The sequence below is a fragment of the Salvelinus fontinalis genome, chromosome 26 (genome assembly GCF_029448725.1).
Source record: "Salvelinus fontinalis isolate EN_2023a chromosome 26, ASM2944872v1, whole genome shotgun sequence".
Taxonomy (NCBI): domain Eukaryota; kingdom Metazoa; phylum Chordata; class Actinopteri; order Salmoniformes; family Salmonidae; genus Salvelinus; species Salvelinus fontinalis.
The window spans coordinates 3927139-3954540 of NC_074690.1; the positions used below are offsets into that span (position 1 = coordinate 3927139).

General features: G+C 44.2%; 1 protein-coding gene across 1 annotated transcript in view; it reads right to left on the minus strand.

Annotated features, from left to right (window-relative positions):
- The window catches only part of LOC129824570 (piezo-type mechanosensitive ion channel component 2-like), a 185795-nt gene that overhangs the window by 6054 nt on the left and 152339 nt on the right, over positions 1 to 27402 (minus strand). The window contains exons 38-49 of the mRNA XM_055884261.1: positions 26106 to 26288; positions 25467 to 25773; positions 24252 to 24384; positions 24003 to 24150; positions 23602 to 23816; positions 20829 to 20987; positions 16633 to 16780; positions 16112 to 16300; positions 15896 to 15991; positions 15588 to 15757; positions 5369 to 5485; positions 3097 to 3176 (exon numbers count right to left, since the gene is read on the minus strand). Of these exons, the coding sequence (XP_055740236.1) occupies positions 3097 to 3176; positions 5369 to 5485; positions 15588 to 15757; positions 15896 to 15991; positions 16112 to 16300; positions 16633 to 16780; positions 20829 to 20987; positions 23602 to 23816; positions 24003 to 24150; positions 24252 to 24384; positions 25467 to 25773; positions 26106 to 26288 (1945 nt within the window). The remainder of the gene's footprint in view (positions 1 to 3096; positions 3177 to 5368; positions 5486 to 15587; positions 15758 to 15895; positions 15992 to 16111; positions 16301 to 16632; positions 16781 to 20828; positions 20988 to 23601; positions 23817 to 24002; positions 24151 to 24251; positions 24385 to 25466; positions 25774 to 26105; positions 26289 to 27402) is intronic.

The window sequence follows — 27402 nt, forward strand, 5'->3', positions numbered from 1 at the left end:
TCAGTAGAGATGAATTCGGGCCTCAGTTGAGCACCTTTATGTATCCATTTTTCTTTGGACTTCTTCATTTTCTCCATTTGTTTGCCATGCGTCCTTGATAAAAAAAAAAATAGCCTTTATTCCAATGCATTAGATGTAACATGTTGTTGTGTAGTTGAGCCCACGAGTGGATAACTCATGACATTCCATGCCAAGATTGACAAGATTCTGTAATTGACAGCGGCCCTGTCAAGCCTACCTCAAGACAAACGGACCACTCTCCCCAACATCCTGTTACGAACCCGAAATGGTCGGCTGAATGTCAGGAGGCCATCTGCAGATTCATTTTACACCCTTTAAGTACCTCAAGGGGGGGTCAAATGTAGACACTTTTACGATTTACATGTGTTAAACAGAACTCGTCAACCATCCCTAGCCGCGTCCTCAGAGCATGCGCAGACCAGCTGGCTGGTGTGTTTACAGACATATCCAATCTCTCCCGATCCCAGTCTGCTGTTCCCACATGCTACAAGAGGGCCACCATTGTTCCTGTTCCCAAGAAAGCTAAGGTAACTGAACTAAATGACTATTGCTCCATAGCACTCACTTCTGTCATCATGAAGTGCTTTGAGAGACTAGTCAAGGATCATATAGACCCATTTCAGTTTGCATACCGCTGCAATAGTAGGTCCACAGACGATGCAATCGCCATCACACTGCACACTGCCCTAACCCATCTGGACAAGAGGAATACCTATGTAAGAATGTTGTTCATTGACTACAGCTCAGCATTCAACACCATAGTACCTTCCAAGCTCATCATTAAGCTCGGGGCCCTGGGTCTAAACCCCGCCCTGTGCAACTGGGTCCTGGACTTCCTGATGGGCCTCCCCCAGGTAGTGAGGGTAGGAAACAACATCTCCACTCCGCAGATCCTCAACATTGGAGCCCCACAAGGGTGTGTGCTCAGCCCCCTCCTGTTCACCCATGACTGCGTGGCCATGCACGCCTCCAACTCAATCATCAAGTTTGCGGACGACACAACAGTGGTAGGCTTGATTACCAACAACGATGAGACGGCCTCCAGGGAGGAGGTGAGGGCACTCGGAGAGTGGTGTCAAGAAAACAACCTCTCACTCAACGTCAACAAAACAAAAGAGACGATCATGGACTTCAGGAAACAGCAGAGGGAGCACCCCCATATCCACATCGACGGGACAGCAGTGGAGAAGGTGGACAGTTTTAAGTTCCTCGGTATACTTATCACAGACTCAAACTGAAATGGTCCACCCACACAGCTTACCCCCTATTTGTTCACTACACACTGGCTACTGGTAGGCCTGTTTGAAGATCATGGTAAGACACATTGTAGTCTAGTCTAGTCGGTTGACTGCGTGTTAGGGTTACCATCACAGCTCCATTTCAGGTGTCCTGACTTTTCAGGCTACAAACAGTTCAATTTGTCAGCAAGACGCATCAATCAATATAGACCTAATCAATATAGACCTACTCAATATAGACCTAATCAATATAGACCTACTCAATATAGACCTAATCAATATAAACCTAATCAATATAGACCAACTCAATATAGACCTACTCAATATAGACCTAATCAATATAGACCTAATCAATATAGACTTAATCAATATAGACCTACTCAATATAGACCAAATCAATATAGACCTACTCAATATAGACTTAATCAATATAGACCTACTCAATATATACCTAATCAATATAGACTTAATCAATATAGACCTACTCAATATATACCTAATCAATATAGACCTAATCAATATAGACCTAATCATTAGCTGAATGTAATTAGGAACACTTCAGGTGTTTTGTAACAGATGTCTATTTCCATTCATCAAATGGGGCGAGTACACATGCAGTTTGGATGCTGGAATTATTTTGTAGTGGACATTCATGCACAGGTAGCCTGCTTTTTGAAGTGATTTGTTTGACAATCAGATGAAAATATGATGACTGGTTGTGTTCACACCACATTAAAAGGTAATACATCTTTACAGTTTAAATTCCATCTTTATTCTTAGACGCCATCTTTATTCTTGGACGCCATCTTTATTCTTGGACGCCATCTTTATTCTTGGATGCCATTTTATTCTTGGAAGCCATCTTTATTCTTGGAAGCCATCTTTATTCTTGGAAGCCATCTTTATTCTTAGACGCCATCTTTATTCTTGGAAGCCATCTTTATTCTTGGAAGCCATCTTTATTCTTGGAAGCCATCTTTATTCTTAGACACAATCTTTTTTCTTGGAAGCCATCTTTATTCTTGGAAGCCATCTTTATTCTTAGACGCCATATTTATTCTTGGAAGCCATCTTTATTCTTGGAAGCCATCTTTATTCTTGGAAGCCATCTTTATTCTTAGACACCATCTTTTTTCTTGGAAGCCATCTTTATTCTTGGAAGCCATCTTTATTCTTGGAAGCCATCTTTATTCTTAGACGCCATCTTTATTCTTGGAAGGCATCTTTATTCTTGGGCGCCATCTTTATTCTTGGAAGCCATCTTTATTCTTGGAAGCCATCTTTATTCTTGGAAGCCATCTTTATTCTTGGGCGCCATCTTTATTCTTGGAAGCCATCTTTATTCTTGGACGCCATCTTTACTCTTGGACGCCATCTTTATTCTTGGACGCCATTTTATTCTTGGAAGCCATCTCTATTCTTGGAAGCCATCTTTATTCTTGGAAGCCATCTTTATTCTTGGACGCCATCTTTATTCTTGGGCGCCATCTTTATTCTTGGGCGCCATCTTTATTCTTGGACGTCATTTTATTCTTGGAAGCCATTTTATTCTTGGAAGCCATCTTTATTCTTGGACGCCATCTTTATTCTTGGACGCCATTTTATTCTTGGACGCCATTTTATTCTTGGACGCCATTTTATTCTTGGAAGCCATCTTTATTCTTGGAGGCCATTTTGTTCTTGGACACCATTTTATTCTTGGACGCCATCTTTATTCTTGGACGCCATCTTTATTCTTGGACTCCCAAGCGCTTGCCCTCAATAGAGACCCCCCCCCCCCCCCGCGCCCCCCAAAATATCACGGTGTAATTCACACTGTGTTTAAATGCTGCTTTACCTTTATACAGTTGTTCTATGGGCTTGGCCTCGGAGTCACTAGGGGCTCGGAGGTACCGCGGGAAAATATGTTTTATCACCCTGGTAACAGAAGAATACAACAGGCTGTTTGTTACTAACAACAGTTATCACATAGAAAAATATTTCAGATTAGTTTATAAAGCTAGAATACTTACGACATCCATTTTTGGATTTATAAATAAATGATATACACTGAGTACACAACACATTAAGAACACCCTCTCTTTCCATGACATAAGACTGACCAGGTGAATCCAGGTGAAAGCTATGATCCCTTATTGATGTCACTTGTTAAATCCACTTCAATCAGTGTAGATGAAGGGGAGGAGACAGACAGGTTAAAGAAGGATTTCTAAGCCTTGAGACAATAGAGACATGGATTGTGTTACGTGTGCCATTCAGACGGTGAATGGGCAAGACAAATGATTTAAGTGCCTTTGAGCAGGGTAGGTTCCTGTGTGTATCAGTAATGGTCCACCACCCAAAGGACATCCAGTCAACTTGACACAACTGTGGGAAGCATTGGAGTCAACATGGGCCAGGATCCCTGCGGAATGGCTTTCGACACCTTGTAGAGTCTGCGGTAAAAGAGAAGTGGTGGTAGCAGTAGGGCTACTGTCTTCACCTGTCACTGTTCCCCCTGTATTCAACTACACTCACCTGGCTGGCTGTGTACCTGTGAGGACAGTTATCTTCTTTTAAAACATTGTTACAATTTTGAAAGTGGTTACATTTCTCCAGACCCATCCTTCCGCTTTCTACCAAAACAGAGACGCTGAGCTCTATTATTGTTTCAACTTCGGATTCGATCTATAAAATTAAAGTAGTTTGATATATATATACACTGCTCAAAAAAATAAAGGGAACACCTAAACAACACAATGTAACTCCAAGTTAATCACACTTCTGTGAAATCAAACTGTCCACTTAGGAAGCAACACTGATTGACAATACATTTCACATGCTGTTGTGCAAATGGAATAGACAAAAGGTGGAAATTATAGGCAATTAGCAAGACACCCCCAATAAAGGAGTGATTCTGCAGGTGGTGACCACAGACCACTTCTCAGTTCCTATGCTTCCTGGCTGATGTTTTGGTCACTTTTGAATGCTGGCGGTGCTCTCACTCTAGTGGTAGCATGAGACGGAGGAGCACTGCCAGAGCCCTGCAAAAATGACCTCCAGCAGGCCATAAATGTGCATGTGTCAGCATATGGTCTCACAAGGGCTCTGAGGATCTCATCTCGGTACCTAAAGGCAGTCAGGCTACCTCTGGCGAGCACATGGAGGGCTGTGCGGCCCCACAAAGAAATGCCACCCCACACCATGACTGACCCACCGCCAAACCGGTCATGCTGGAGGATGTTGCAGGCAGCAGAACGTTCTCCACGGCGTCTCCAGACTCTGTCACGTCTGTCACATGTGCTCATGTGCTCAGTGTGAACCTGCTTTTATCTGTGAAGAGCACAGGGCGCCAGTGGCGAATTTGCCAATATTGGTGTTCTCTGGCAAATGCCAAACGTCCTGCACGGTGTTGGGCTGTAAGCACAACCCCCACCTGTGGACGTCGGGCCCTCATACCACCCTCATGGAGTCTGTTTCTGACCGTTTGAGCAGACACATGCACATTTGTGGCCTGCTGGAGGTCATTTTGCAGGGCTCTGGCAGTGCTCCTCCTGCTCAAAGGCGGAGGTAGTGGTCCTGCTGCTGGGTTGTTGCCCTCCTACGGCCTCCTCCACGTTTCCTGATGTACTGGCCTGTCTCCTGGTAGCGCCTCCATGCTCTGGACACTACGCTGACAGACACAGCAAACCTTCTTGCCACAGCTCGCATTGATGTGCCATCCTGGATGAGCTGCACTACCTGAGCCACTTGTGTGGGTTGTAGACTCCGTCTCATGCTACCACTAGAGTGAGAGCACCGCCAGCATTCAAAAGTGACCAAAACATCAGCCAGGAAGCATAGGAACTGAGAAGTGGTCTGTGGTCACCACCTGCAAAATCACTCCTTTATTGGGGGTGTCTTGCTAATTGCCTAAAATTTCCACCTTTTGTCTATTCCATTTGCACAACAGCATGTGAAATTTATTGTCAATCAGTGTTGCTTCCTAAGTGGACAGTTTGATTTCACAGAAGTGTGATTGACTTGGAGTTACATTGTGTTGTTTAAGTGTTCCCTTTATTTTTTTGAGCAGTGTATATATATTTTTATATTTATGAATGAATTGACAAATACATAGAAAGTACACTCACACTCTGTCTCGTCTGGTCCCGTTGAGCAGTAGGCTCAGCTCCAGTTTGGTTGCATCATCCAGGAACGTCACTTTCTTCCCAGTCGCAAACTCAGCCTTCGCTCCCAGAGTCAGGTTCCTGATGGAAAATGACCAGATCATTTCAAATCTCAAACAGGTTTATGGGATTATAAAACCAAAAAAAGTAATATGACACATTTATGTGATGAAAATGAATCTGTATGGCTGAGAAAATAAAGATTGTCTTATCTCTACTCTACTAACTGTCCTTACCGTTGGATAGACCAAGCTACAGTGATGGGGGAACTGTTCTTACCGTTGGATAGACCAAGCTACAGTGATGGGGAACTGTTCTTACTGTTGGATAGACCAAGCTACAGTGATGGGGAACTGTTCTTACCGTTGGACAGACCAAGATACAGTGATGGGGAACTGTCCTTACCGTTGGATAGACCAAGCTACAGTGATGGGGAACTGTTCTTACCGTTGGATAGACCAAGCTACAGTGATGGGGAACTGTCCTTACCGTTGGATAGACCAAGCTACAGTGATGGGGAACTGTTCTTACCGTTGGATAGACCAAGCTACAGTGATGGGGAACTGTTCCTACCGTTGGATAGACCAAGATACAGTGATGGGGAACTGTTCTTACCGTTGGATAGACCAAGCTACAGTGATGGGGAACTGTTCCTACCGTTGGATAGACCAAGCTACAGTGACGGGAACTGTCCTTACCGTTGGATAAACCAAGCTACAGTGATGGGGGAACTGTTCCTACCGTTGGATAGACGGGGAACTGTCTCTACCGTTGGATAGACCAAGCTACAGTGATGGGGAACTGTTCTTACTGCTGGATAGACCAAGCTACAGTGATGGGGAACTGTTCTTACTGCTGGATAGACCAAGCTACTGTGATGGGGAACTGTTCTTACCGTTGGATAGACCAAGCTACAGTGATGGGGAACTGTCCTTACCGTTGGATAGACCAAGATACAGTGATGGGGAACTGTCCTTACCGTTGGATAGACCAAGCTACAGTGATGGGGAACTGTCCTTACCATTGGATAGACCAAGCTACAGTGATGGGGAACTGTCCTTACCGCTACATAGACCAAGCTACAGTGATGGGGGACTGTTCTTACCGCTACATAGACCAAGCTACAGTGATGGGGAACTGTCCTTACCGCTACATAGACCAAGCTACAGTGATGGGGAACTGTTCCTACCATTGGATAGACCAAGCTACAGTGATGGGGAACTGTTCTTACCGTTGGATAGACCAAGCTACAGTGATGGGGAACTGTTCTTACCGTTGGATAGACCAAGCTACAGTGATGGGGGAACTGTTCTTACCGTTGGATAGACCAAGCTACAGTGATGGGGAACTGTTCCTACCGTTGGATAAACCAAGCTACAGTGATGGGGAACTGTTCTTACCGTTGGATAGACCAAGCTACAGTGATGGGGAACTGTTCATACCGCTAGATAGACCAAGCTACTGTGATGGGGAACTGTTCATACCGCTAGATAGACCAAGCTACAGTGATGGGGAACTGTTTCTACCGCTAGATAGACCGAGCTACAGTGATGGGGGAACTGTTCTTACCGTTGGATAGACCAAGCTACAGTGATGGGGAACTGTTCCTACCGTTGGATAGACCAAGCTACAGTGATGGGGAACTGTTCCTACCGTTGAATAGACCAAGCTACAGTGATGAGGAACTGTTCTTACCGTTGGATAGACCAAGCTACAGTGATGGGGAACTGTCCTTACCGTTGGATAGACCAAGCTACAGTGATGGGGGACTGTTCCTACCGTTGGATAAACCAACCTACAGTGATGGGGGAACTGTTCTTACCGTTGGATAGACCAAGCTACAGTGATGGGGAACTGTTCCTACCGTTGGATAAACCAACCTACAGTGATGGGGGAACTGTTCTTACCGTTGGATAGACCAAGCTACAGTGATGGGGAACTGTTCCTACCGTTGGATAGACCAAGCTACAGTGATGGGGAACTGTCCTTACCGTTGGATAGACCAAGCTACAGTGATGGGGAACTGTTCTTACTGTTGGATAGACCAAGCTACAGTGATGGGGGAACTGTTCTCACCGTTGGATAGACCAAGCTACAGTGATGGGGAACTGTTCCTAACGTTGGATAGACCAAGCTACAGTGATGGGGGACTGTTCCAACCTCTAGATAGACCAAGCTACAGTGATGGGGAACTGTTCCTACCGTTGGATAAACCAAGCTACAGTGATGTGGGAACTGTTCTTACCGTTGGATAGACCAAGCTACAGTGATGGGGAACTGTTCTTACCGTTGGATAGACCAAGCTACAGTGATGGGGAACTGTTCCTACCGTTGGATAGACGGGGAACTGTCTCTACCGTTGGATAGACCAAGCTACAGTGATGGGGAACTGTTCTTACCGTTGGATAGACCAAGCTACAGTGATGGGGAACTGTTCTTACCGTTGGATAGACCAAGCTACAGTGATGGGGGACTGTTCTTACCGCTACATAGACCAAGCTACAGTGATGGGGAACTGTCCTTACCGCTACATAGACCAAGCTACAGTGATGGGGAACTGTTCCTACCATTGGATAGACCAAGCTACAGTGATGGGGAACTGTTCTTACCGTTGAATAGACCAAGCTACAGTGATGGGGGAACTGTTCTTACCGTTGGATAGACCAAGCTACAGTGATGGGGAACTGTTCCTACCGTTGGATAAACCAAGCTACAGTGATGGGGAACTGTTCTTACCGTTGGATAGACCAAGCTACAGTGATGGGGAACTGTTCCTACCGTTGAATAGACCAAGCTACTGTGATGGGGAACTGTTCATACCGCTAGATAGACCAAGCTACAGTGATGGGGAACTGTTTCTACCGCTAGATAGACCGAGCTACAGTGATGGGGGAACTGTTCTTACCGTTGGATAGACCAAGCTACAGTGATGGGGAACTGTTCCTACCGTTGGATAGACCAAGCTACAGTGATGGGGAACTGTTCCTACCGTTGAATAGACCAAGCTACAGTGATGGGGAACTGTTCCTACCGTTGAATAGACCAAGCTACAGTGATGGGGAACTGTCCTTACCGTTGGATAGACCAAGCTACAGTGATGGGGAACTGTTCCTACCGTTGAATAGACCAAGCTACAGTGATGGGGAACTGTCCTTACCGTTGGATAGACCAAGCTACAGTGATGTGGGAACTGTTCTTACCGTTGGATAGACCAAGCTACAGTGATGTGGGAACTGTTCTTACCGTTGGATAGACCAAGCTACAGTGACGGGGGACTGTTCTTATCGTTGGATAGACCAAGCTACAGTGATGGGGGACTGTTCCTACCTCTAGACAGACCAAGCTACAGTGATGTGGGAACTGTTCTTACCGTTGGATAGACCAAGCTACAGTGATGTGGGAACTGTTCTTACCGTTGGATAGACCAAGCTACAGTGATGGGGAACTGTTCTTACCGTTGGATAGACCAAGCTACAGTGATGGGGAACTGTACTTACCGTTGGATAGACCAAGCTACAGTGATGGGGGACTGTTCTTACCGTTGGATAGACCAAGCTACAGTGATGGGGAACTGTTCTTACCGTTGAATAGACCAAGCTACAGTAACGGGAACTGTTCTTACTGCTGGATAGACCAAGCTACAGTGATGGGGAACTGTTCTTACCTCTAGATAGACCAAGCTACAGTGATGGGGAACTGTTCTTACCGTTGGATAGACCAAGCTACAGTGATGGGGGACTGTTCTTACCGTTGGATAGACCAAGCTACAGTGATGGGGGAACTGTCCTTACCGTTGGATAGACCAAGCTACAGTGATGGGGAACTGTTCCTACCGTTGGATAGACCAAGATACAGTGATGGGGAACTGTTCTTACCGTTGGATAGACCAAGCTACAGTGATGGGGGACTGTTCTTACCTCTAGATAGACCAAGCTACAGTGATGGGGAACTGTTCTTACCTCTAGATAGACCAAGCTACAGTGATGAGGAACTGTTCCTACCGTTGGATAGACCAAGCTGTAGTGATGGGGAACTGTTCCTACCGCTAGGTAGACCAAGCTACAGTGATGGGGAACTGTCCTTACCGTTGGATAGACCAAGCTACAGTGATGGGGAACTGTTCCTATCGTTGGATAGACCAAGCTACAGTGATGGGGAACTGTTCCTACCGTTGGATAGACCAAGCTACAGTGATGGGGAACTGTTTCTACCGCTAGATAGACCGAGCTACAGTGATGGGGGAACTGTTCCTACCGTTGGATAGACCAAGCTACAGTGATGGGGGAACTGTTCCTACCGTTGGATAGACCAAGCTACAGTGATGGGGGAACTGTTCCTACCGTTGGATAGACCAAGCTACAGTGATGGGGGAACTGTTCCTACCGTTGAATAGACCAAGCTACAGTGATGGGGGAACTGTTCCTACCGTTGAATAGACCAAGCTACAGTGATGGGGAACTGTTCCTAAAGTTGGATAGACCAAGATACAGTGATGGGGAACTGTTCTTACCGTTGGATAGACCAAGCTACAGTGATGGGGAACTGTTCCTACCGTTGAATAGACCAAGCTACAGTGATGGGGAACTGTTCTTACCGTTGGATAGACCAAGCTACAGTGATGTGGGAACTGTTCTTACCGTTGGATAGACCAACCTACAGTGATGGGGGAACTGTTCCTACCGTTGGATAGACCAAGCTACAGTGATGTGGGAACTGTTCTTACCGTTGGATAGACCAAGCTACAGTGATGTGGGAACTGTTCTTACCGTTGGATAGACCAAGCTACAGTGACGGGGGAACTGTTCTTACCATTGGATAGACCAACCTACAGTGATGGGGGAACTGTTCCTACCGTTGGATAGACCAAGCTACAGTGATGTGGGAACTGTTCTTACCGTTGGATAGACCAAGCTACAGTGATGGGGAACTGTTCTTATCGTTGGATAGACCAAGCTACAGTGATGGGGGACTGTTCCTACCTCTAGACAGACCAAGCTACAGTGATGTGGGAACTGTTCTTACCGTTGGATAGACCAAGCTACAGTGATGGGGAACTGTTCTTACCGTTGGATAGACCAAGCTACAGTAACGGGAACTGTTCTTACCGTTGGATAGACCAAGCTACAGTGATGGGGGAACTGTTCTCACCGTTGGATAGACCAAGCTACAGTGATGGGGGAACTGTTCTTACCGTTGGATAGACCAAGCTACAGTGATGGGGGACTGTTCTTACCGTTGGATAGACCAAGCTACAGTGATGGGGAACTGTTCCTACCGTTGGATAGACCAAGCTACAGTGATGGGGAACTGTTCTTACCGTTGGATAGACCAAGATACAGTGATGGGGAACTGTTCTTACCATTGGATAGACCAAGCTACAGTGATGGGGAACTGTCCTTACCGTTGGATAGACCAAGCTACAGTGATGGGGGACTGTTCTTACCTCTAGATAGACCAAGCTACAGTGATGGGGAACTGTTCTTACCTCTAGATAGACCAAGCTACAGTGATGGGGAACTGTTCTTACCGTTGGATAGACCAAGCTACAGTGATGGGGGACTGTTCTTACCTCTAGATAGACCAAGCTACAGTGATGGGGAACTGTTCTTACCTCTAGATAGACCAAGCTACAGTGATGGGGAACTGTTCTTACCGTTGGATAGACCAAGCTACAGTGATGGGGGACTGTTCTTACCTCTAGATAGACCAAGCTACAGTGATGGGGAACTGTTCTTACCTCTAGATAGACCAAGCTACAGTGATGGGGAACTGTTCTTACCGTTGGATAGACCAAGCTACAGTGATGGGGGACTGTTCTTACCGTTGGATAAACCAAGCTACAGTGATGGGGAACTGTTCTTACTGTTGGATAGACCAAGCTACAGTGATGGGGAACTGTTCTTACCGTTGGATAGACCAAGCTACAGTGATGGGGAACTGTTCCTACCGTTGGATAGACCAAGCTACAGTGATGGGGAACTGTTCTTACCGTTGGATAGACCAAGATACAGTGATGGGGGAACTGTTCTTACCGTTGGATAAACCAAGCTACAGTGATGGGGGACTGTTCTTACCGTTGGATAGACCAAGCTACAGTGATGGGGGACTGTTCTTACCTCTAGATAGACCAAGCTACAGTGATGGGGAACTGTTCTTACCTCTAGATAGACCAAGCTACAGTGATGAGGAACTGTTCCTACCGTTGGATAGACCAAGCTGTAGTGATGGGGAACTGTTCCTACCGCTAGGTAGACCAAGCTACAGTGATGGGGAACTGTCCTTACCGTTGGATAGACCAAGCTACAGTGATGGGGAACTGTTCCTATCGTTGGATAGACCAAGCTACAGTGATGGGGAACTGTTCCTACCTCTAGATAGACCAAGCTACAGTGATGGGGAACTGTTCCTATCGTTGGATAGACCAAGCTACAGTGATGGGGAACTGTTCCTACCTCTAGATAGACCAAGCTACAGTGATGGGGAACTGTTCTTACCGTTGGATAGACCAAGCTACAGTGATGGGGAACTGTTCTTACCGTTGGATAGACCAAGCTACAGTGATGGGGAACTGTCCTTACCGTTGGATAGACCAAGCTACAGTGATGGGGGAACTGTCCTTACCGTTGGATAGACCAAGCTACAGTGATGGGGGAACTGTCCTTGCCGTTGGATAGACCAAGCTACAGTGATGGGGAACTGTTCTTACCGTTGGATAGACCAAGCTACAGTGATGGGGGAACTGTCCTTACCGTTGGATAGACCAAGCTACAGTGATGGGGAACTGTTCTTACCGTTGGATAGACCAAGCTACAGTGATGGGGAACTGTTCTTACCGTTGGATAAACCAAGCTACAGTAACGGGAACTGTTCTTACCGTTGGATAGACCAAGCTACAGTGATGGGGAACTGTTCTTACCGTTGGATAGACCAAGCTACAGTGATGGGGGACTGTTCTTACCGTTGGACAGACCAAGCTACAGTGATGGGGAACTGTTCTTACCGTTGGATAGACCAAGCTACAGTGATGGGGGACTGTTCTTACCGTTGGACAGACCAAGCTACAGTGATGGGGAACTGTTCTTACCGTTGGATAGACCAAGCTACAGTGATGGGGAACTGTTCTTACTGTTGGATAGACCAAGCTACAGTGATGGGGGAACTGTCCTTACCGTTGGATAAACCAAGCTACAGTGATGGGGGAACTGTTCCTACCGTTGGATAGACGGGGAACTGTCTCTACCGTTGGATAGACCAAGCTACAGTGATGGGGGAACTGTTCCTACCGTTGGATAGACGGGGAACTGTCTCTACCGTTGGATAGACCAAGCTACAGTGATGGGGAACTGTTCTTACTGCTGGATAGACCAAGCTACAGTGATGGGGGAACTGTTCTTACCGTTGAATAGACCAAGCTACAGTGATGGGGAACTGTTCTTACTGCTGGATAGACCAAGCTACAGTGATGGGGAACTGTTCTTACTGCTGGATAGACCAAGCTACAGTGATGGGGAACTGTCCTTACCGTTGGATAGACCAAGCTACAGTGATGGGGAACTGTCCTTACCGTTGAATAGACCAAGCTACAGTGATGGGGGACTGTTCTTACCGCTACATAGACCAAGCTACAGTGATGGGGAACTGTCCTTACCGCTACATAGACCAAGCTACAGTGATGGGGAACTGTTCCTACCATTGGATAGACCAAGCTACAGTGATGGGGAACTGTTCTTACTGTTGAATAGACCAAGCTACAGTGATGGGGGAACTGTTCTTACCGTTGGATAGACCAAGCTACAGTGATGGGGAACTGTTCCTACCGTTGGATAAACCAAGCTACAGTGATGGGGAACTGTTCTTACCGTTGGATAGACCAAGCTACAGTGATGGGGGACTGTTCTTACCGTTGGATAGACCAAGCTACAGTGATGGGGAACTGTTCATACCGCTAGATAGACCAAGCTACAGTGATGGGGAACTGTTTCTACCGCTAGATAGACCGAGCTACAGTGATGGGGGAACTGTTCTTACCGTTGGATAGACCAAGCTACAGTGATGGGGAACTGTTCCTACCGTTGGATAGACCAAGCTACAGTGATGGGGAACTGTTCCTACCGTTGAATAGACCAAGCTACAGTGATGAGGAACTGTTCTTACCGTTGGATAGACCAAGCTACAGTGATGGGGAACTGTCCTTACCATTGGATAGACCAAGCTACAGTGATGGGGGAACTGTTCTCACCGTTGGATAGACCAAGCTACAGTGATGGGGAACTGTTCCTAACGTTGGATAGACCAAGCTACAGTGATGGGGGAACTGTTCCTACCGTTGGATAGACCAAGCTACAGTGATGGGGAACTGTTCATACCGTTGGATAGACGGGGAACTGTCTCTACCGTTGGATAGACCAAGCTACAGTGATGGGGAACTGTTCTTACTGCTGGATAGACCAAGCTACAGTGATGGGGGACTGTTCTTACCGTTGAATAGACCAAGCTACAGTGATGGGGAACTGTTCTTACTGCTGGATAGACCAAGCTACAGTGATGGGGGAACTGTTCCTAACGTTGGATAGACCAAGCTACAGTGATGGGGAACTGTCCTTACCGTTGGATAGACCAAGCTACAGTGATGGGGGAACTGTCCTTACCGTTGGATAAACCAAGCTACAGTGATGGGGGAACTGTTCCTACCGTTGGATAGACGGGGAACTGTCTCTACCGTTGGATAGACCAAGCTACAGTGATGGGGGAACTGTTCCTACCGTTGGATAGACGGGGAACTGTCTCTACCGTTGGATAGACCAAGCTACAGTGATGGGGGAACTGTTCTTACCGTTGAATAGACCAAGCTACAGTGATGGGGAACTGTTCTTACTGCTGGATAGACCAAGCTACAGTGATGGGGAACTGTTCTTACTGCTGGATAGACCAAGCTACTGTGATGGGGAACTGTCCTTACCGTTGGATAGACCAAGCTACAGTGATGGGGAACTGTCCTTACCGTTGGATAGACCAAGCTACAGTGATGGGGGACTGTTCTTACCGCTACATAGACCAAGCTACAGTGATGGGGAACTGTCCTTACCGCTACATAGACCAAGCTACAGTGATGGGGAACTGTTCCTACCATTGGATAGACCAAGCTACAGTGATGGGGGAACTGTTCTTACCGTTGGATAGACCAAGCTACAGTGATGGGGAACTGTTCTTAGCGTTGGATAGACCAAGCTACAGTGACGGGAACTGTTCTTACCGTTGAATAGACCAAGCTACAGGGATGGGGGAACTGTCCTTACCGTTGGATAGACCAAGCTACAGTGATGGGGAACTGTCCTTACCGTTGGATAGACCAAGCTACAGTGATGGGGAACTGTCCTTACCGCTACATAGACCAAGCTACAGTGATGGGGAACTGTCCTTACCGTTGGATAGACCAAGCTACAGTGATGGGGAACTGTTCCTACCGTTGGATAAACCAACCTACAGTGTTGGGGGAACTGTTCCTACCGTTGAATAGACCAAGCTACAGTGATGGGGGAACTGTCCTTACCGTTGGATAGACCAAGCTACAGTGATGGGGAACTGTTCCTACCGTTGGATAAACCAACCTACAGTGTTGGGGGAACTGTTCCTACCGTTGAATAGACCAAGCTACAGTGATGGGGGAACTGTTCTTACCGTTGGATAGACCAAGCTACAGTGATGGGGAACTGTTCCTACCGTTGGATAGACCAAGCTACAGTGATGGGAAACTGTTCTTACCGTTGGATAGACCAAGCTACAGTGATGGGGAACTGTTCTTACCGTTGGATAGACCAAGCTACAGTGATGGGGAACTGTTCTTACCGTTGGATAGACCAAGCTACAGTGATGGGGAACTGTTCTTACCGTTGGATAGACCAAGCTACAGTGATGGGGAACTGTTCTTACCGTTGGATAGACCAAGATACAGTGATGGGGAACTGTCCTTACCGTTGGATAGACCAAGCTACAGTGATGGGGAACTGTCCTTACCGTTGGATAAACCAACCTACAGTGATGGGGAACTGTTCTTACCGTTGGATAAACCAAGCTACAGTGATGTGGGAACTGTTCTTACCGTTGGATAGACCAAGCTACAGTGATGGGGAACTGTTCTTACCGTTGGATAGACCAAGCTACAGTGATGGGGAACTGTTCTTACCGTTGGATAGACCAAGCTACAGTGATGGGGAACTGTTCCTTGGAGCTGAGCATCTCCATGATGTTAGTTCTACTGGGAGGACTGATGGTCCACAGACTGTTAGAGCTGCCCTCCAACTCAGCTATGGTCAGGTCCTCTGGCATGTAGTACTCCAGCCACTGCATCGCTTCCTGTTTCGGGGGAGGACAGGAGGGATGAGAATATTGTCCCTCTGTTACTAAGGAGATTTGTCCTATGCTTGGCTACCAACCCAGTGAGACAAACACACACATAGTAGTCGCATAAAATACTTGTAACCGTGTACTTACAGGATAGGACTGGTATGACCTCATGAAGGTGCCATGGATGTCATGTTTGGAGACTTCTCTGAGCTGGTTCTGCTGAGCACTCATAGTGAAGATCGGCTGGAAGACATAACGTAGAGATATAATCTACAGAACAAAACAAAACTGTCTGACTGACTGATCCCGATCAACTGATGGACCCATCAAGGGTAGAGCCTTAGTTCTGAGCTGTTACAGTACCTGGAACCCGGCCAGGGTGATGGAGAAGGAGACGTCCAGTGGTCTGTTGACCACCCCCACCACAGACTTGATCAGAGACATGAAGAGTAGAGGGAACCAGATGATACAGATCAGAAGCATGACGATCATCCCTCCCATCCCATACTTCACCACCGGCTTCTTCGCTTGGCCCCGCGGCTGGGGGTATCTCTGGAGGGGGAGGGGGGAGAGAAGGACTATAGTTATGGACTGAGGGTACCACTGGAGAGGAGGTCTATAGTTATGGACTGAGGGTACCTCCTGAACTTATTTAGGCTTGCCATAACAAAGGGGTTGAATACTAATTGACCTAAGACATTTCAGCTTTTCATTTTTAATTCATTTGTAAAAATGTCTATAAACATAATTTCACTTTGACATTATGGGGTATTGTGGGTAGGCAAGTGACAAAAAAAAAATCCCAATTGAATCCATCTGAAATTCCATCCGTAACACAACAACATATGGGAAAAGTCGAGATGTGTGGAGGATACACAACCTACCCTCTCTGACTCCCTCCAGCACTTGAGGACGAAGATGTGAGCGTAGATGTCTTCCATACAGATCCAAGAGGATAAAGACAGAGAGGTGTCAGTCCAGACCCAGTCCATTACCGCACGCAGCTCAGACAGGAACGGGATCAGACGGAACCTGGAAGGGGAACACTGGGGTTAGGACACTCAATTCACAGCCTATTTCTCATATATATAGCATGTTGAATTATGCAAGGGAGAGAGAATTTGTGACTACTGGTCGAGTTGGAGTCAAGTTACGAGCCCTGGACTCGAGTACTACAACCCTGGTGTACAATTTGAGACTTGCACATTGTGCAACAGTGACATTCAGTGCATTCAACCTCTTTATCATCATTTTGTTAACTTCTTGTCAATAGGGGGGCGCTGTTTTCACTTTGGAAAAAATCGTGCCCAAATTAAACTGCCTCGTACTCTATTCTAGATCATACAATATGCATATTATTATTACTATTGGATAGAAAACACTGTGACGTTTCTAAAACTGTTTGAAATATATCTGTGAGTAAAACAGAACTCATTTGGCAGCAAACTTCCATACGAGAAGTGAAAAATCTGAAAACGAGGCTCTGTTTCAGGGCCTGCCTATTCAACTGGCTTTTATTTATCGATATGTATGCACTTCATACGCCTTCCACTAGATGTCAACAGGCAGTGGAAGGTGGAATGGGGTGTCTAGCTTGATCTGAGGCCGAATAAGAGCTTTTGGAGAGACAGGTCCGGTATTTTCTTTGTCTTCGACGGCGCGCGAGGAACCTCGACATTGTCTTCTGAAAAGCGTTCAGTATACACGGCGAATATCTCCGGCTCTGATTTTATTTGATACATATGATAATAACATCATAAAGTAGGTTTTTTCAATCGAGTTTTATCAGTTTATTCAACGTTTATTGGGACTTTTGGAGTTTTCCGTTCTTTGCGCCAAGAGAGGATGGGAATGTTAGCAACCTTGGCTAGCATTGTGGCGCAAATTCGACAGAAGAAATGGACATTCTAAAACCAAACAACGATTTATTCTGGACCAAGGACTCCTTGTACAACATTCTGATGGAAGCTCAGCAAAAGTAAGAAAACATTTATGATGTTATTTCGTATTTCTGTGTAAAATGTTGACTCCTATTCTCCGCCGTGTTGGTGAGTGCTGTCTCACAATAACTCAAGCTGTATGTTATGGTAAAGTTATTTTTAAAAATCTAACACAGCGGTTGCATTAAGAACCAGTGTATCTTTCATTTGCCATACAACAAGTATTTTTATGTAAAGTTTATGATGAGTTCTTTGGTCAGATTAGGTGAGTGTCCAAATTATCTCCGGAGATTCTGGTGAATCGTTACGTATTCACAATGTATAACCAGGATTTGTAGCTATAAATATGCACATTTTCGAACAAAACATAAATGTATTGTATAACATGATGTTATAAGACTGTCATCTGATGAAGTTGTCCAAAGGTTAGTGATTCATTTTATATCTTTTGCTGGTTTTTGCGAAAGCTACCTTTGCGGTGAATAAATGCGTTTGTGTGTTTGGCTATTGTGGTAAGCTAATATAATTCTATATTGTGTTTTCGCTGTAAAACACTTAAAAAATCGGAAATATTGTCTGGATTCACAAGATGTTTGTCTTTCATTTGCTGTACACCATGTATTTTTCATAAATGTTTCATGATGAGTATTTATCTATTTCACGTTGCTCTCTGTAATTATTCTGGCTGCTTTGGTGCTATTTTTGATGGTGGCTGCAATGTAAAACTATGATTTATACCTCAAATATGCACATTTTCGAACAAAACATAAATGTATTGTATAACATGTTACAAGACTGTCAGCTGATGAAGTTGTTTCTTGGTTAGTGACTCATTTTATCTCTATTTTGTTGGTTTTGTGAAAGCTACCTATGCGGTGGAAACATGGTGAAAATATGCGGTTGTGTGTTTGGCTATTGTGGTTAGCTAATAGAAATACATATTGTGTTTTCGCTGTAAAACATTTTAAAAATCGGAAATTATGGCTGGATTCACAAGATGTTTATCTTTCATTTGCTGTATTGGACTTGTGATTTCATGAAAATTATATTATATGATATCCCTGTCCCGTTAGGCTAGGCTATGCTAGTCAGCTTTTTTGATGAGGAGGATCCCGGATCCGGGAGAGAGAAGCGGTAGAGGTTTTAAGTTACAGTCTTATTCTAAAATGGAATAAATAGTTTTTCCCCCCCTTATCAATCAACACACAATAACCCATAATGACAAAGCAAAAACAGGTTTGTAGAAAATTTTGCAAATGCTTAAATTTAAAAAAAAACTTAAACATCACATTTACATCAGTATTCAGACCCATTAATCAGTACTTTGTTGAAGCACCTTTGGCAGCGATTACAGCCTCGAGTCTTCTTTGGTATGACGTTTGGCACACCTGTATTTGTGGAATTTCTCCCATTCTTCTCCACAGATCCTCTCACGCTCTGTCAGGTTGGATAGGGAGCGTCGCTGCACAGCTGTTCAGGTCTCTCAAGAGATGTTAAATCGGGTTCAAGTCCGGGCTCTGGCTGGGCCACTCAAGGACATTTAGAGACTTGTCCCAAAGCCACTCCTGCGTTGTCTTGGCTGTGTGCTTAGGGTCGTTGTCCTGTTGGAAGGTGAACATTCGCCCCAGTCTGAGGTCCTGAGCGCTCTGGAGCAGGTTTTCATCAAGGATCTCTCTGTAATTTACTCCGTTCATCTTTCCCTTGATCCTGACTAGTCTCCCAGTCCCTGCCGCTGAAAAACATCCCCACACCCTTATGCTGCCACCACCATGCTTCACCTTAGGGATGGTGCCAGGTTTCCTCCAGATGTGACTCTTGGCATGCAGGCCAAAAAGTTCCATCTTGGTTTCATCAGACCAGAGAATCTTGTTTCTCATGGTCTGAGAGTCCTTTAGGTGCCTTTTGGCAAACTCCAAGCAGGCTGTCATGTGTCTTTTACTGAATAGTGGCTTCCGTCTGGCCACTCTACCATAAAGGCCTGATTGGTGGAGTGCTGCAGAGATGGTTTTCCTTCTGGAAGGTTCTCCCATCTCCACAAAGGGCCTCTGGAGCTCTGTCAGAGTGACCATTGGGTTCTTGTTCACCTCCCTGACCAAGGCCCTTCTCCCCCGATTTCTCAGTTTGGCCGGGCGGCCAGCTCTAGGAAGAGTCTTGATTGGTTCCAATCTTCTTCCATTTAAGAATGACGGAGGCCACTGTGTTCTGCAGGACCTTCAATGCTGCAGAAATGTTTTGGTACCCTTCCCCAGATCTGTGCCTCGATTTTGATCTGAAGGCTTGGTTTTCACTCTGACATACACTGTCAACTGTGGGACCTTATATAGACAGGTGTGTGCTTTTCCAAATCATGTCCAATCAATTGAATTTACCACAGGTGGACTCTAATCAAGTTGTAGAAACATCAAGGATGATCAATGGAAACAGGATGCACCGGATCTAAATTTCGAGTCTCATAGCAAAGGGTCTGAATACTTATGTAAATAAGGTGTTTCTGTTTTAAATGTTTTCCTAAATTTGAAATAATTGTAAAAAATATGTTTTCGCTTTGTCATTATGGGGTATTGTGTGTAGATTTTAACTGTAACGTAACAAAAACATTCTTATCGGCAGACTCAACAGCCTTGGTTTCTCAAATGACTGCCTCGCCTGGTTCACCAACTACTTCTCCGATAGAGTTCAGTGTGTCAAATCGGAAGGGCCTGCTGTCCCGGACCTCTGGCAGTCTCTATGGGGGTACCACAGGGTTAAATTCTCAGGTCGACTCTCTTCTCTCAACATACCCTCGTAAAACTGACCATCCTACCGATCCTCGACTTCTCTTACCTCTCTTATCCTACCTCATTTGCACACACTCTATATAGATTTTTCTACTGTATTATTATTGTGTTATTGACTGTATGTTTGTTTATCCCATGTGTAAATCTGTATTGTTTTTGTCGCACTGCTTTGCTTTATCTTGGCCAGGTCGCAGTTGCAAATGAGAACTTGTTCTCAACTGGCCTACCTGGTTAAATAAAGTTGAAATTAAATTTTAAAAAACATTTAAAAAGGTGTCTGAATATTTTCCCTGTATGTTGAATGTGACTTGAATATATGAGTTGAATGTCTTACTACATACATCCTGCCGTGTCCCAACTCACCCTTGAAACAGGAAGAGGTTGGTGTAGTTGTAGCTCTTGGTGAGGCAGTTACCCAGGACCCTGGTGGGGTAGCCACAGCGGATCTGATAGGCTGACAGCCCAAAGTAGATACACTTGATAAAGTACCACAGCTTGGCTACTGTGTTCTCATTGAAACGCCTGCAAAGTGGACAGAGGTACAAACCCTGATAAACACGGTTACTAATGCTGAACACGGTTACTAATGCTGAACACGGTTACTAATGCTGAACACGGTTACTAATGCTGAACACGGTTACTAATGATAAACACGGTTACTAATGATAAACACGGTTACTAATGATAAACACGGTTACTAATGATAAACACGGTTACTAATGCTGAACACGGTTACTAATGATAAACACGGTTACTAATGCTAAACACGGTTACTAATGATAAACACGGTTACTAATGCTGAACACGGTTACTAATGATAAACACGGTTACTAATGATAAACACGGTTACTAATGATAAACACAGTTACTAATGCTGAACACGGTTACTAATGATAAACACGGTTACTAATGATAAACACGGTTACTAATGCTGAACACGGTTACTAATGATAAACACGGTTACTAATGATAAACACGGTTACTAATGCTAAACACGGTTACTAATGATAAACACGGTTACTAATGATAAACACGGTTACTAATGATAAACACGGTTACTAATGATAAACACGGTTACTAATGCTAAACATGGTTACTAATGATAAACACGGTTACTAATGATAAACACAGTTACTAATGATAAACACAGTTACTAATGATAAACACGGTTACTAATGATAAACACGGTTACTAATGATAAACATGGTTACTAATGATAAACACGGTTACTAATGCTGAACACGGTTACTAATGATAAACACGGTTACTAATGATAAACACGGTTACTAATGCTGAACACGGTTACTAATGATAAACACGGTTACTAATGATAAACACGGTTACTAATGCTAAACACGGTTACTAATGATAAACACGGTTACTAATGCTAAACATGGTTACTAATGATAAACACGGTTACTAATGCTGAACACGGTTACTAATGATAAACACGGTTACTAATGATAAACACGGTTACTAATGCTGAACACGGTTACTAATGATAAACACGGTTACTAATGCTGAACACGGTTACTAATGATAAACACGGTTACTAATGATAAACACGGTTACTAATGATAAACACGGTTACTAATGATAAACACGGTTACTAATGATAAACACGGTTACTAATGATAAACACGGTTACTAATGATAAACACGGTTACTAATGATAAATACGGTTACTAATGATAAACACGGTTACTAATGCTGAACACGGTTACTAATGATAAACACGGTTACTAATGCTGAACACGGTTACTAATGATAAACACGGTTACTAATGATAAACACGGTTACTAATGATAAACACGGTTACTAATGATAAATACGGTTACTAATGATAAACACGGTTACTAATGCTGAACACGGTTACTAATGATAAACACGGTTACTAATGCTGAACACGGTTACTAATGATAAACACGGTTACTAATGATAAACACGGTTACTAATGATAAACACGGTTACTAATGATAAACACAGTTACTAATGCTGAACATGGTTACTAATGATAAACACGGTTACTAATGATAAACACGGTTACTAATGATAAACACGGTTACTAATGATAAACACGGTTACTAATGATAAACACAGTTACTAATGATAAACACGGTTACTAATGCTAAACACGGTTACTAATGATAAACACGGTTACTAATGCTGAACACGGTTACTAATGATAAACACGGTTACTAATGCTGAACACGGTTACTAATGATAAACACGGTTACTAATGATAAACACGGTTACTAATGCTGAACACGGTTACTAATGATAAACACGGTTACTAATGATAAACACAGTTACTAATGATAAACACGGTTACTAATGATAAACACGGTTACTAATGATAAACACAGTTACTAATGCTAAACACGGTTACTAATGATAAACACGGTTACTAATGATAAACACGGTTACTAATGATAAACACAGTTACTAATGATAAACACGGTTACTAATGATAAACACAGTTACTAATGCTAAACACGGTTACTAATGATAAACACGGTTACTAATGCTAAACACGGTTACTAATGATAAACACGGTTACTAATGACACATCCTTAATCGATCACAAGCCCCATAGGGACTCATGCAGATCTGAAAAAACTGGATATGTTTACAAATTAACTAATTCAATCAATCAAATGAATTGATATCAGATGAAGGAACTAATCAACACAGAAAGGAGAGAAATTTATTTCTCAGCGACTCCAGGCAGGATGAAGAACAGCCAGAAATAGCCTATGACCATTAGCATATAAAGCCTTATAGATGTGATTATAATGCATTATGAAGAGGGTGTTTATAGGAAGTGTTAGGCATGGTTGTTACCTCAGAGTCCGGGCAGGATGAAGAACATCCAGAAGTGGATCCCATAACTAATTAACCAATTAACCAATGAACATCACAAGGTGAGTATTTACCTCTCAGAGAGTCCGGGGAGGATGAAGAACATCCAGAAGTGGATCCCATAACTAATTAACCAATTAACCAATGAACATCACAAGGAAAGTATTCACCTATCAGAGAGTCTGGGCAGGATGAAGAACATCCAGAAGTGGATCCCATAACTAATTAACTAATTAACCAATTAACCAATAAACATCACAAGGAAAGTATTCACCTATCAGAGAGTCCGGGGAGGATGAAGAACATCCAGAAGTGAATCCCGAACACCAGGACCACCTGGAAGATGACTTTCCCCAGCACTGTCTTCTTGAGGTACAGGGCCCGGTCCACCACCATGGTCCCAAACTGGATCAGAACCATCACCAGGAAGGCTCCGGGAACCTGGTCCTCCGACAGAGACGACGTGAAGTCGGCTCCCGTTGAGTGTTTCTGAGGAGAAGAAGAAGTAATTAATGTCAAATTTTTAATATGTGATCCCTGCGGGAATTGAACCCATAACTTTGGTGTTGCTAAGACCACATGGTTACCGACTGAGGCACACAGGACCCTGCTGACTGTTTTTGACGGGATGATAAGATCATGTCAAATGTAAAGAGACTAGCTACACATACGTACCCCAAAAGCAGAAAAACCGAAGACGATGATGATGAAGTCGACGGTGTCGGCCAGGAACATGAGGACATAGACGTCTGTCAAAGCGCTGTACTCTGGATGGACCAGGTTGTAGAAGAACTGACGGATGGGCAGGTACACCTTCATGATCCTGGAGAGAATACAAAACAAATTTACAAGAATATTATGTTAGGTTAATTTTATGACAAAAGAGACATTTAATAAATCAATCAATCAATCAACCAAGCCCACCTCTTGATAGTGAAGGTCTTGGCTTTGATCATCTGTTCTTTGAGCTTCTCCACGATCAGCTGTTTCTTGGTCTTCTGCTGCACTGACACCTCGCCCCCGTCTCTACGGCTACTGTTCCTGGAGTTGATGCTGCCTGGGGAAACCATGGCAACGCATGTCAACGAGCTAAAGGCTAGATTTAATGAGCTTACATCTCTAAATGTATTGAGCGAGGCGCCATTCCTATTGTAAAGTAAGTGGCTAATTAGCTAAGTAAAATAAGTAAGTAGGCAAGTAAAGTACAGTAAGTAGCCAAGTAAAGTACAGTAAACTAAGTAGCCTAGCAAAGTAAAGTAAAGTACATTAAGTAGCCAAGTAAATTAAGTAGCCAAGTAAAGTACAGTAAGTAGTCAAGTAAAGTAAGGTACAGTAAGTAGCCACATACATTAAAGTACAGTAAGTAGCCACGTAAAGTACAGTAAGTAGCCACGTAAAGTACAGTAAGTAGCCACGTAAAGTACAGTAAGTAGCCACGTAATGTACAGTAAGTAGCCACGTAAAGTACAGTAAGTAGCCACATACATTAAAGTACAGTAAGTAGCCACGTAAAGTACAGTAAGTAGCCACGTAATGTACAGTAAGTAGCCACGTAAAGTACAGTAAGTAGCCACATACATTAAAGTACAGTAAGTAGCCACGTAAAGTACAGTAAGTAGCCACGTAATGTACAGTAAGTAGCCACATACATTAAAGTACAGTAAGTAGCCACGTAAAGTACAGTAAGTAGCCACGTAAAGTACAGTAAGTAGCCACGTAATGTACAGTAAGTAGCCACGTAATGTACAGTAAGTAGCCACGTAAAGTACAGTAAGTAGCCACGTAAAGTACAGTAAGTAGCCATGTAAAGTACAGTAAGTAGCCACGTAAAGTACAGTAAGTAGCCACATACATTAAAGTACAGTAAGTAGCCACGTAAAGTACAGTAAGTAGCCACGTAAAGTACAGTAAGTAGCCACGTAATGTACAGTAAGTAGCCACGTAAAGTACAGTAAGTAGCCACGTAAAGTAAAGTATAGAGTGCATGGCACTTGCAATGCCAGGGTTGTGGGTTCGATTCCCACGAAGAAATATGAAAATGGAAGACACTCACTAAGTCGCTCTGGATAAGAGCGTCTGCTAAATGACTAACATGTAGAATGTAAATATAAAGTAGCCAAGTAAAGAATGTGTCCTTACCTCTCTTGGAGCGTACAGAGTGGACTGACTGGTGGGAGATATGAGACCCTGCACTGGAGCTCTTCCTTCTCTGGTAGGTCTGCTGCTGTTGCTGGAGGTAGTGCACGGGGACGTGTACAGAGTCCACGGAGGTGCCCACGCCCAGATTCATAGACCTGAGGGTCTGTATCGACCCCTTCCTCTCGCGGGGGTTGGACGGCACGGGAGTGGCGTCCCTCTCCTTCTCGTCTTCCTTCGACTCGGTGTCCTGGCGAAGGATCTCCTTCTTGGTGTCCTTACGGTCGTCTTCGTCCCAGAGACCATGACACTACGACGGGAGAGTGTAGAGGAAAGGTAGGGTACCAATAGTAGAGTATGAAACAAAACAATCACATTGTATTACGATCTGAGACCGAGAGATGTAAGTAATACCTATTTGACAATAACAGTTCTGTCATATTGATCTTGATCAGTTAACCAAATTCCCAGTTTAGTATGATCACTCATACAATACGCCCCATTTGATCCTGGTCCTAGATCAGCACTCTTTCTCTGAAACGCTTTATGAATTACAGGCCCAGAGCTGTGGATAATGAAGACCTGATCCTAGATCAGCCCAGATCTGTGGATAATGAAGACCTGATCCTAGATCAGCCGTACCTTCAGGATGGACCTGTGGAAGAAGAGAGCCAGAAGCTGTATGAGGTCGCAGACGACGTATCCGTCTTTCTTCTCCACTCCGATGATGTTGGGAGGGTGGTAGGGTTTATTCCCGTTCACCTTCGGGTTCTGGTTGAAGGGAAAGAAGCCAAACTGGAAGAAATACTTGATGACGATGGCGACCTAGAAGAGAAGACATGCAAACGAAACACGACAATAATATAGAGGCAGTAAAGAGATCCCATCGAATTTCACTGAAACAATGGAAACGCCATGGCAACACACGTCCCCCCCCCCCCCCTCTCCGAGGGAAAGATTCAGAATGTCCTGATTGCCCCCCCCCCCCCCAGAAAAATGTGCCTACATTTTAGGCTACTGTTTCTATGCGTCTTTCACACTATGTTGAGGTAAAAATCAGATTATAACGGTATGGAGGTCAACCCCAATACATGTTGATGTCATTATCAACTGTATTACACTTGTAAAAAGTACCATCGCAGGTTTGCATATAACTAGCTATGCTACCAGCTTACACGAACGGGAGTTAGCATTCTGCACTCATTTTTGCGAAACCCTGAAAAGGACTATTTTTAAATATTATATTATATAATATTATATATTATAATATTATACTAAATATTATATTATAAAAACAGCCAAAGATAAAAAAAAAACACTGGACTGTTTGAACTCCATCTCGACATTCAAAGACTCACTCATGGACTCTCTTACTGACAGTTGTGGCTGCTTTGTGTGATGTATTGTTGTCTCTACCTTCTTGCCCTTTGTGCTCTTGTCTGTCCTAACAATGTTACCATGTTTGTACCATGTTGTGTGCTGCTACCATGCTGTGTTGTCATGTGTTGCTACCATGCTGTGTTGTCATGTGTTGCTACCATGCTGTGTTGTCATGTGTTGCTACCATGCTGTGTTGTCATGTGTTGCTACCATGCTGTGTTGTCATGTGTTGCTACCATGCTGTGTTGTCATGCTGTGTTGTCATGTGATGCTACCATGCTGTGTTGTCATGTGTTGCTACCATGCTGTGTTGTCATGCGTTGCTACCATGCTGTGTTGTCATGTGTTGCTACCATGTTGTGTTGCTACCATGCTGTGTTGTCATGTGTTGCTACCATGCTGTGTTGTCATGCTGTGTTGTCATGTGTTGCTACCATGCTGTGTTGTCATGCTGTGTTGTCATGCTGTGTTGTCATGCTGTGTTGTCATGCTGTGTTGTCATGCTGTGTTGTCATGCTGTGTTGTCATGTTGTGTTGCTACCATGCTGTGTTGTCATGC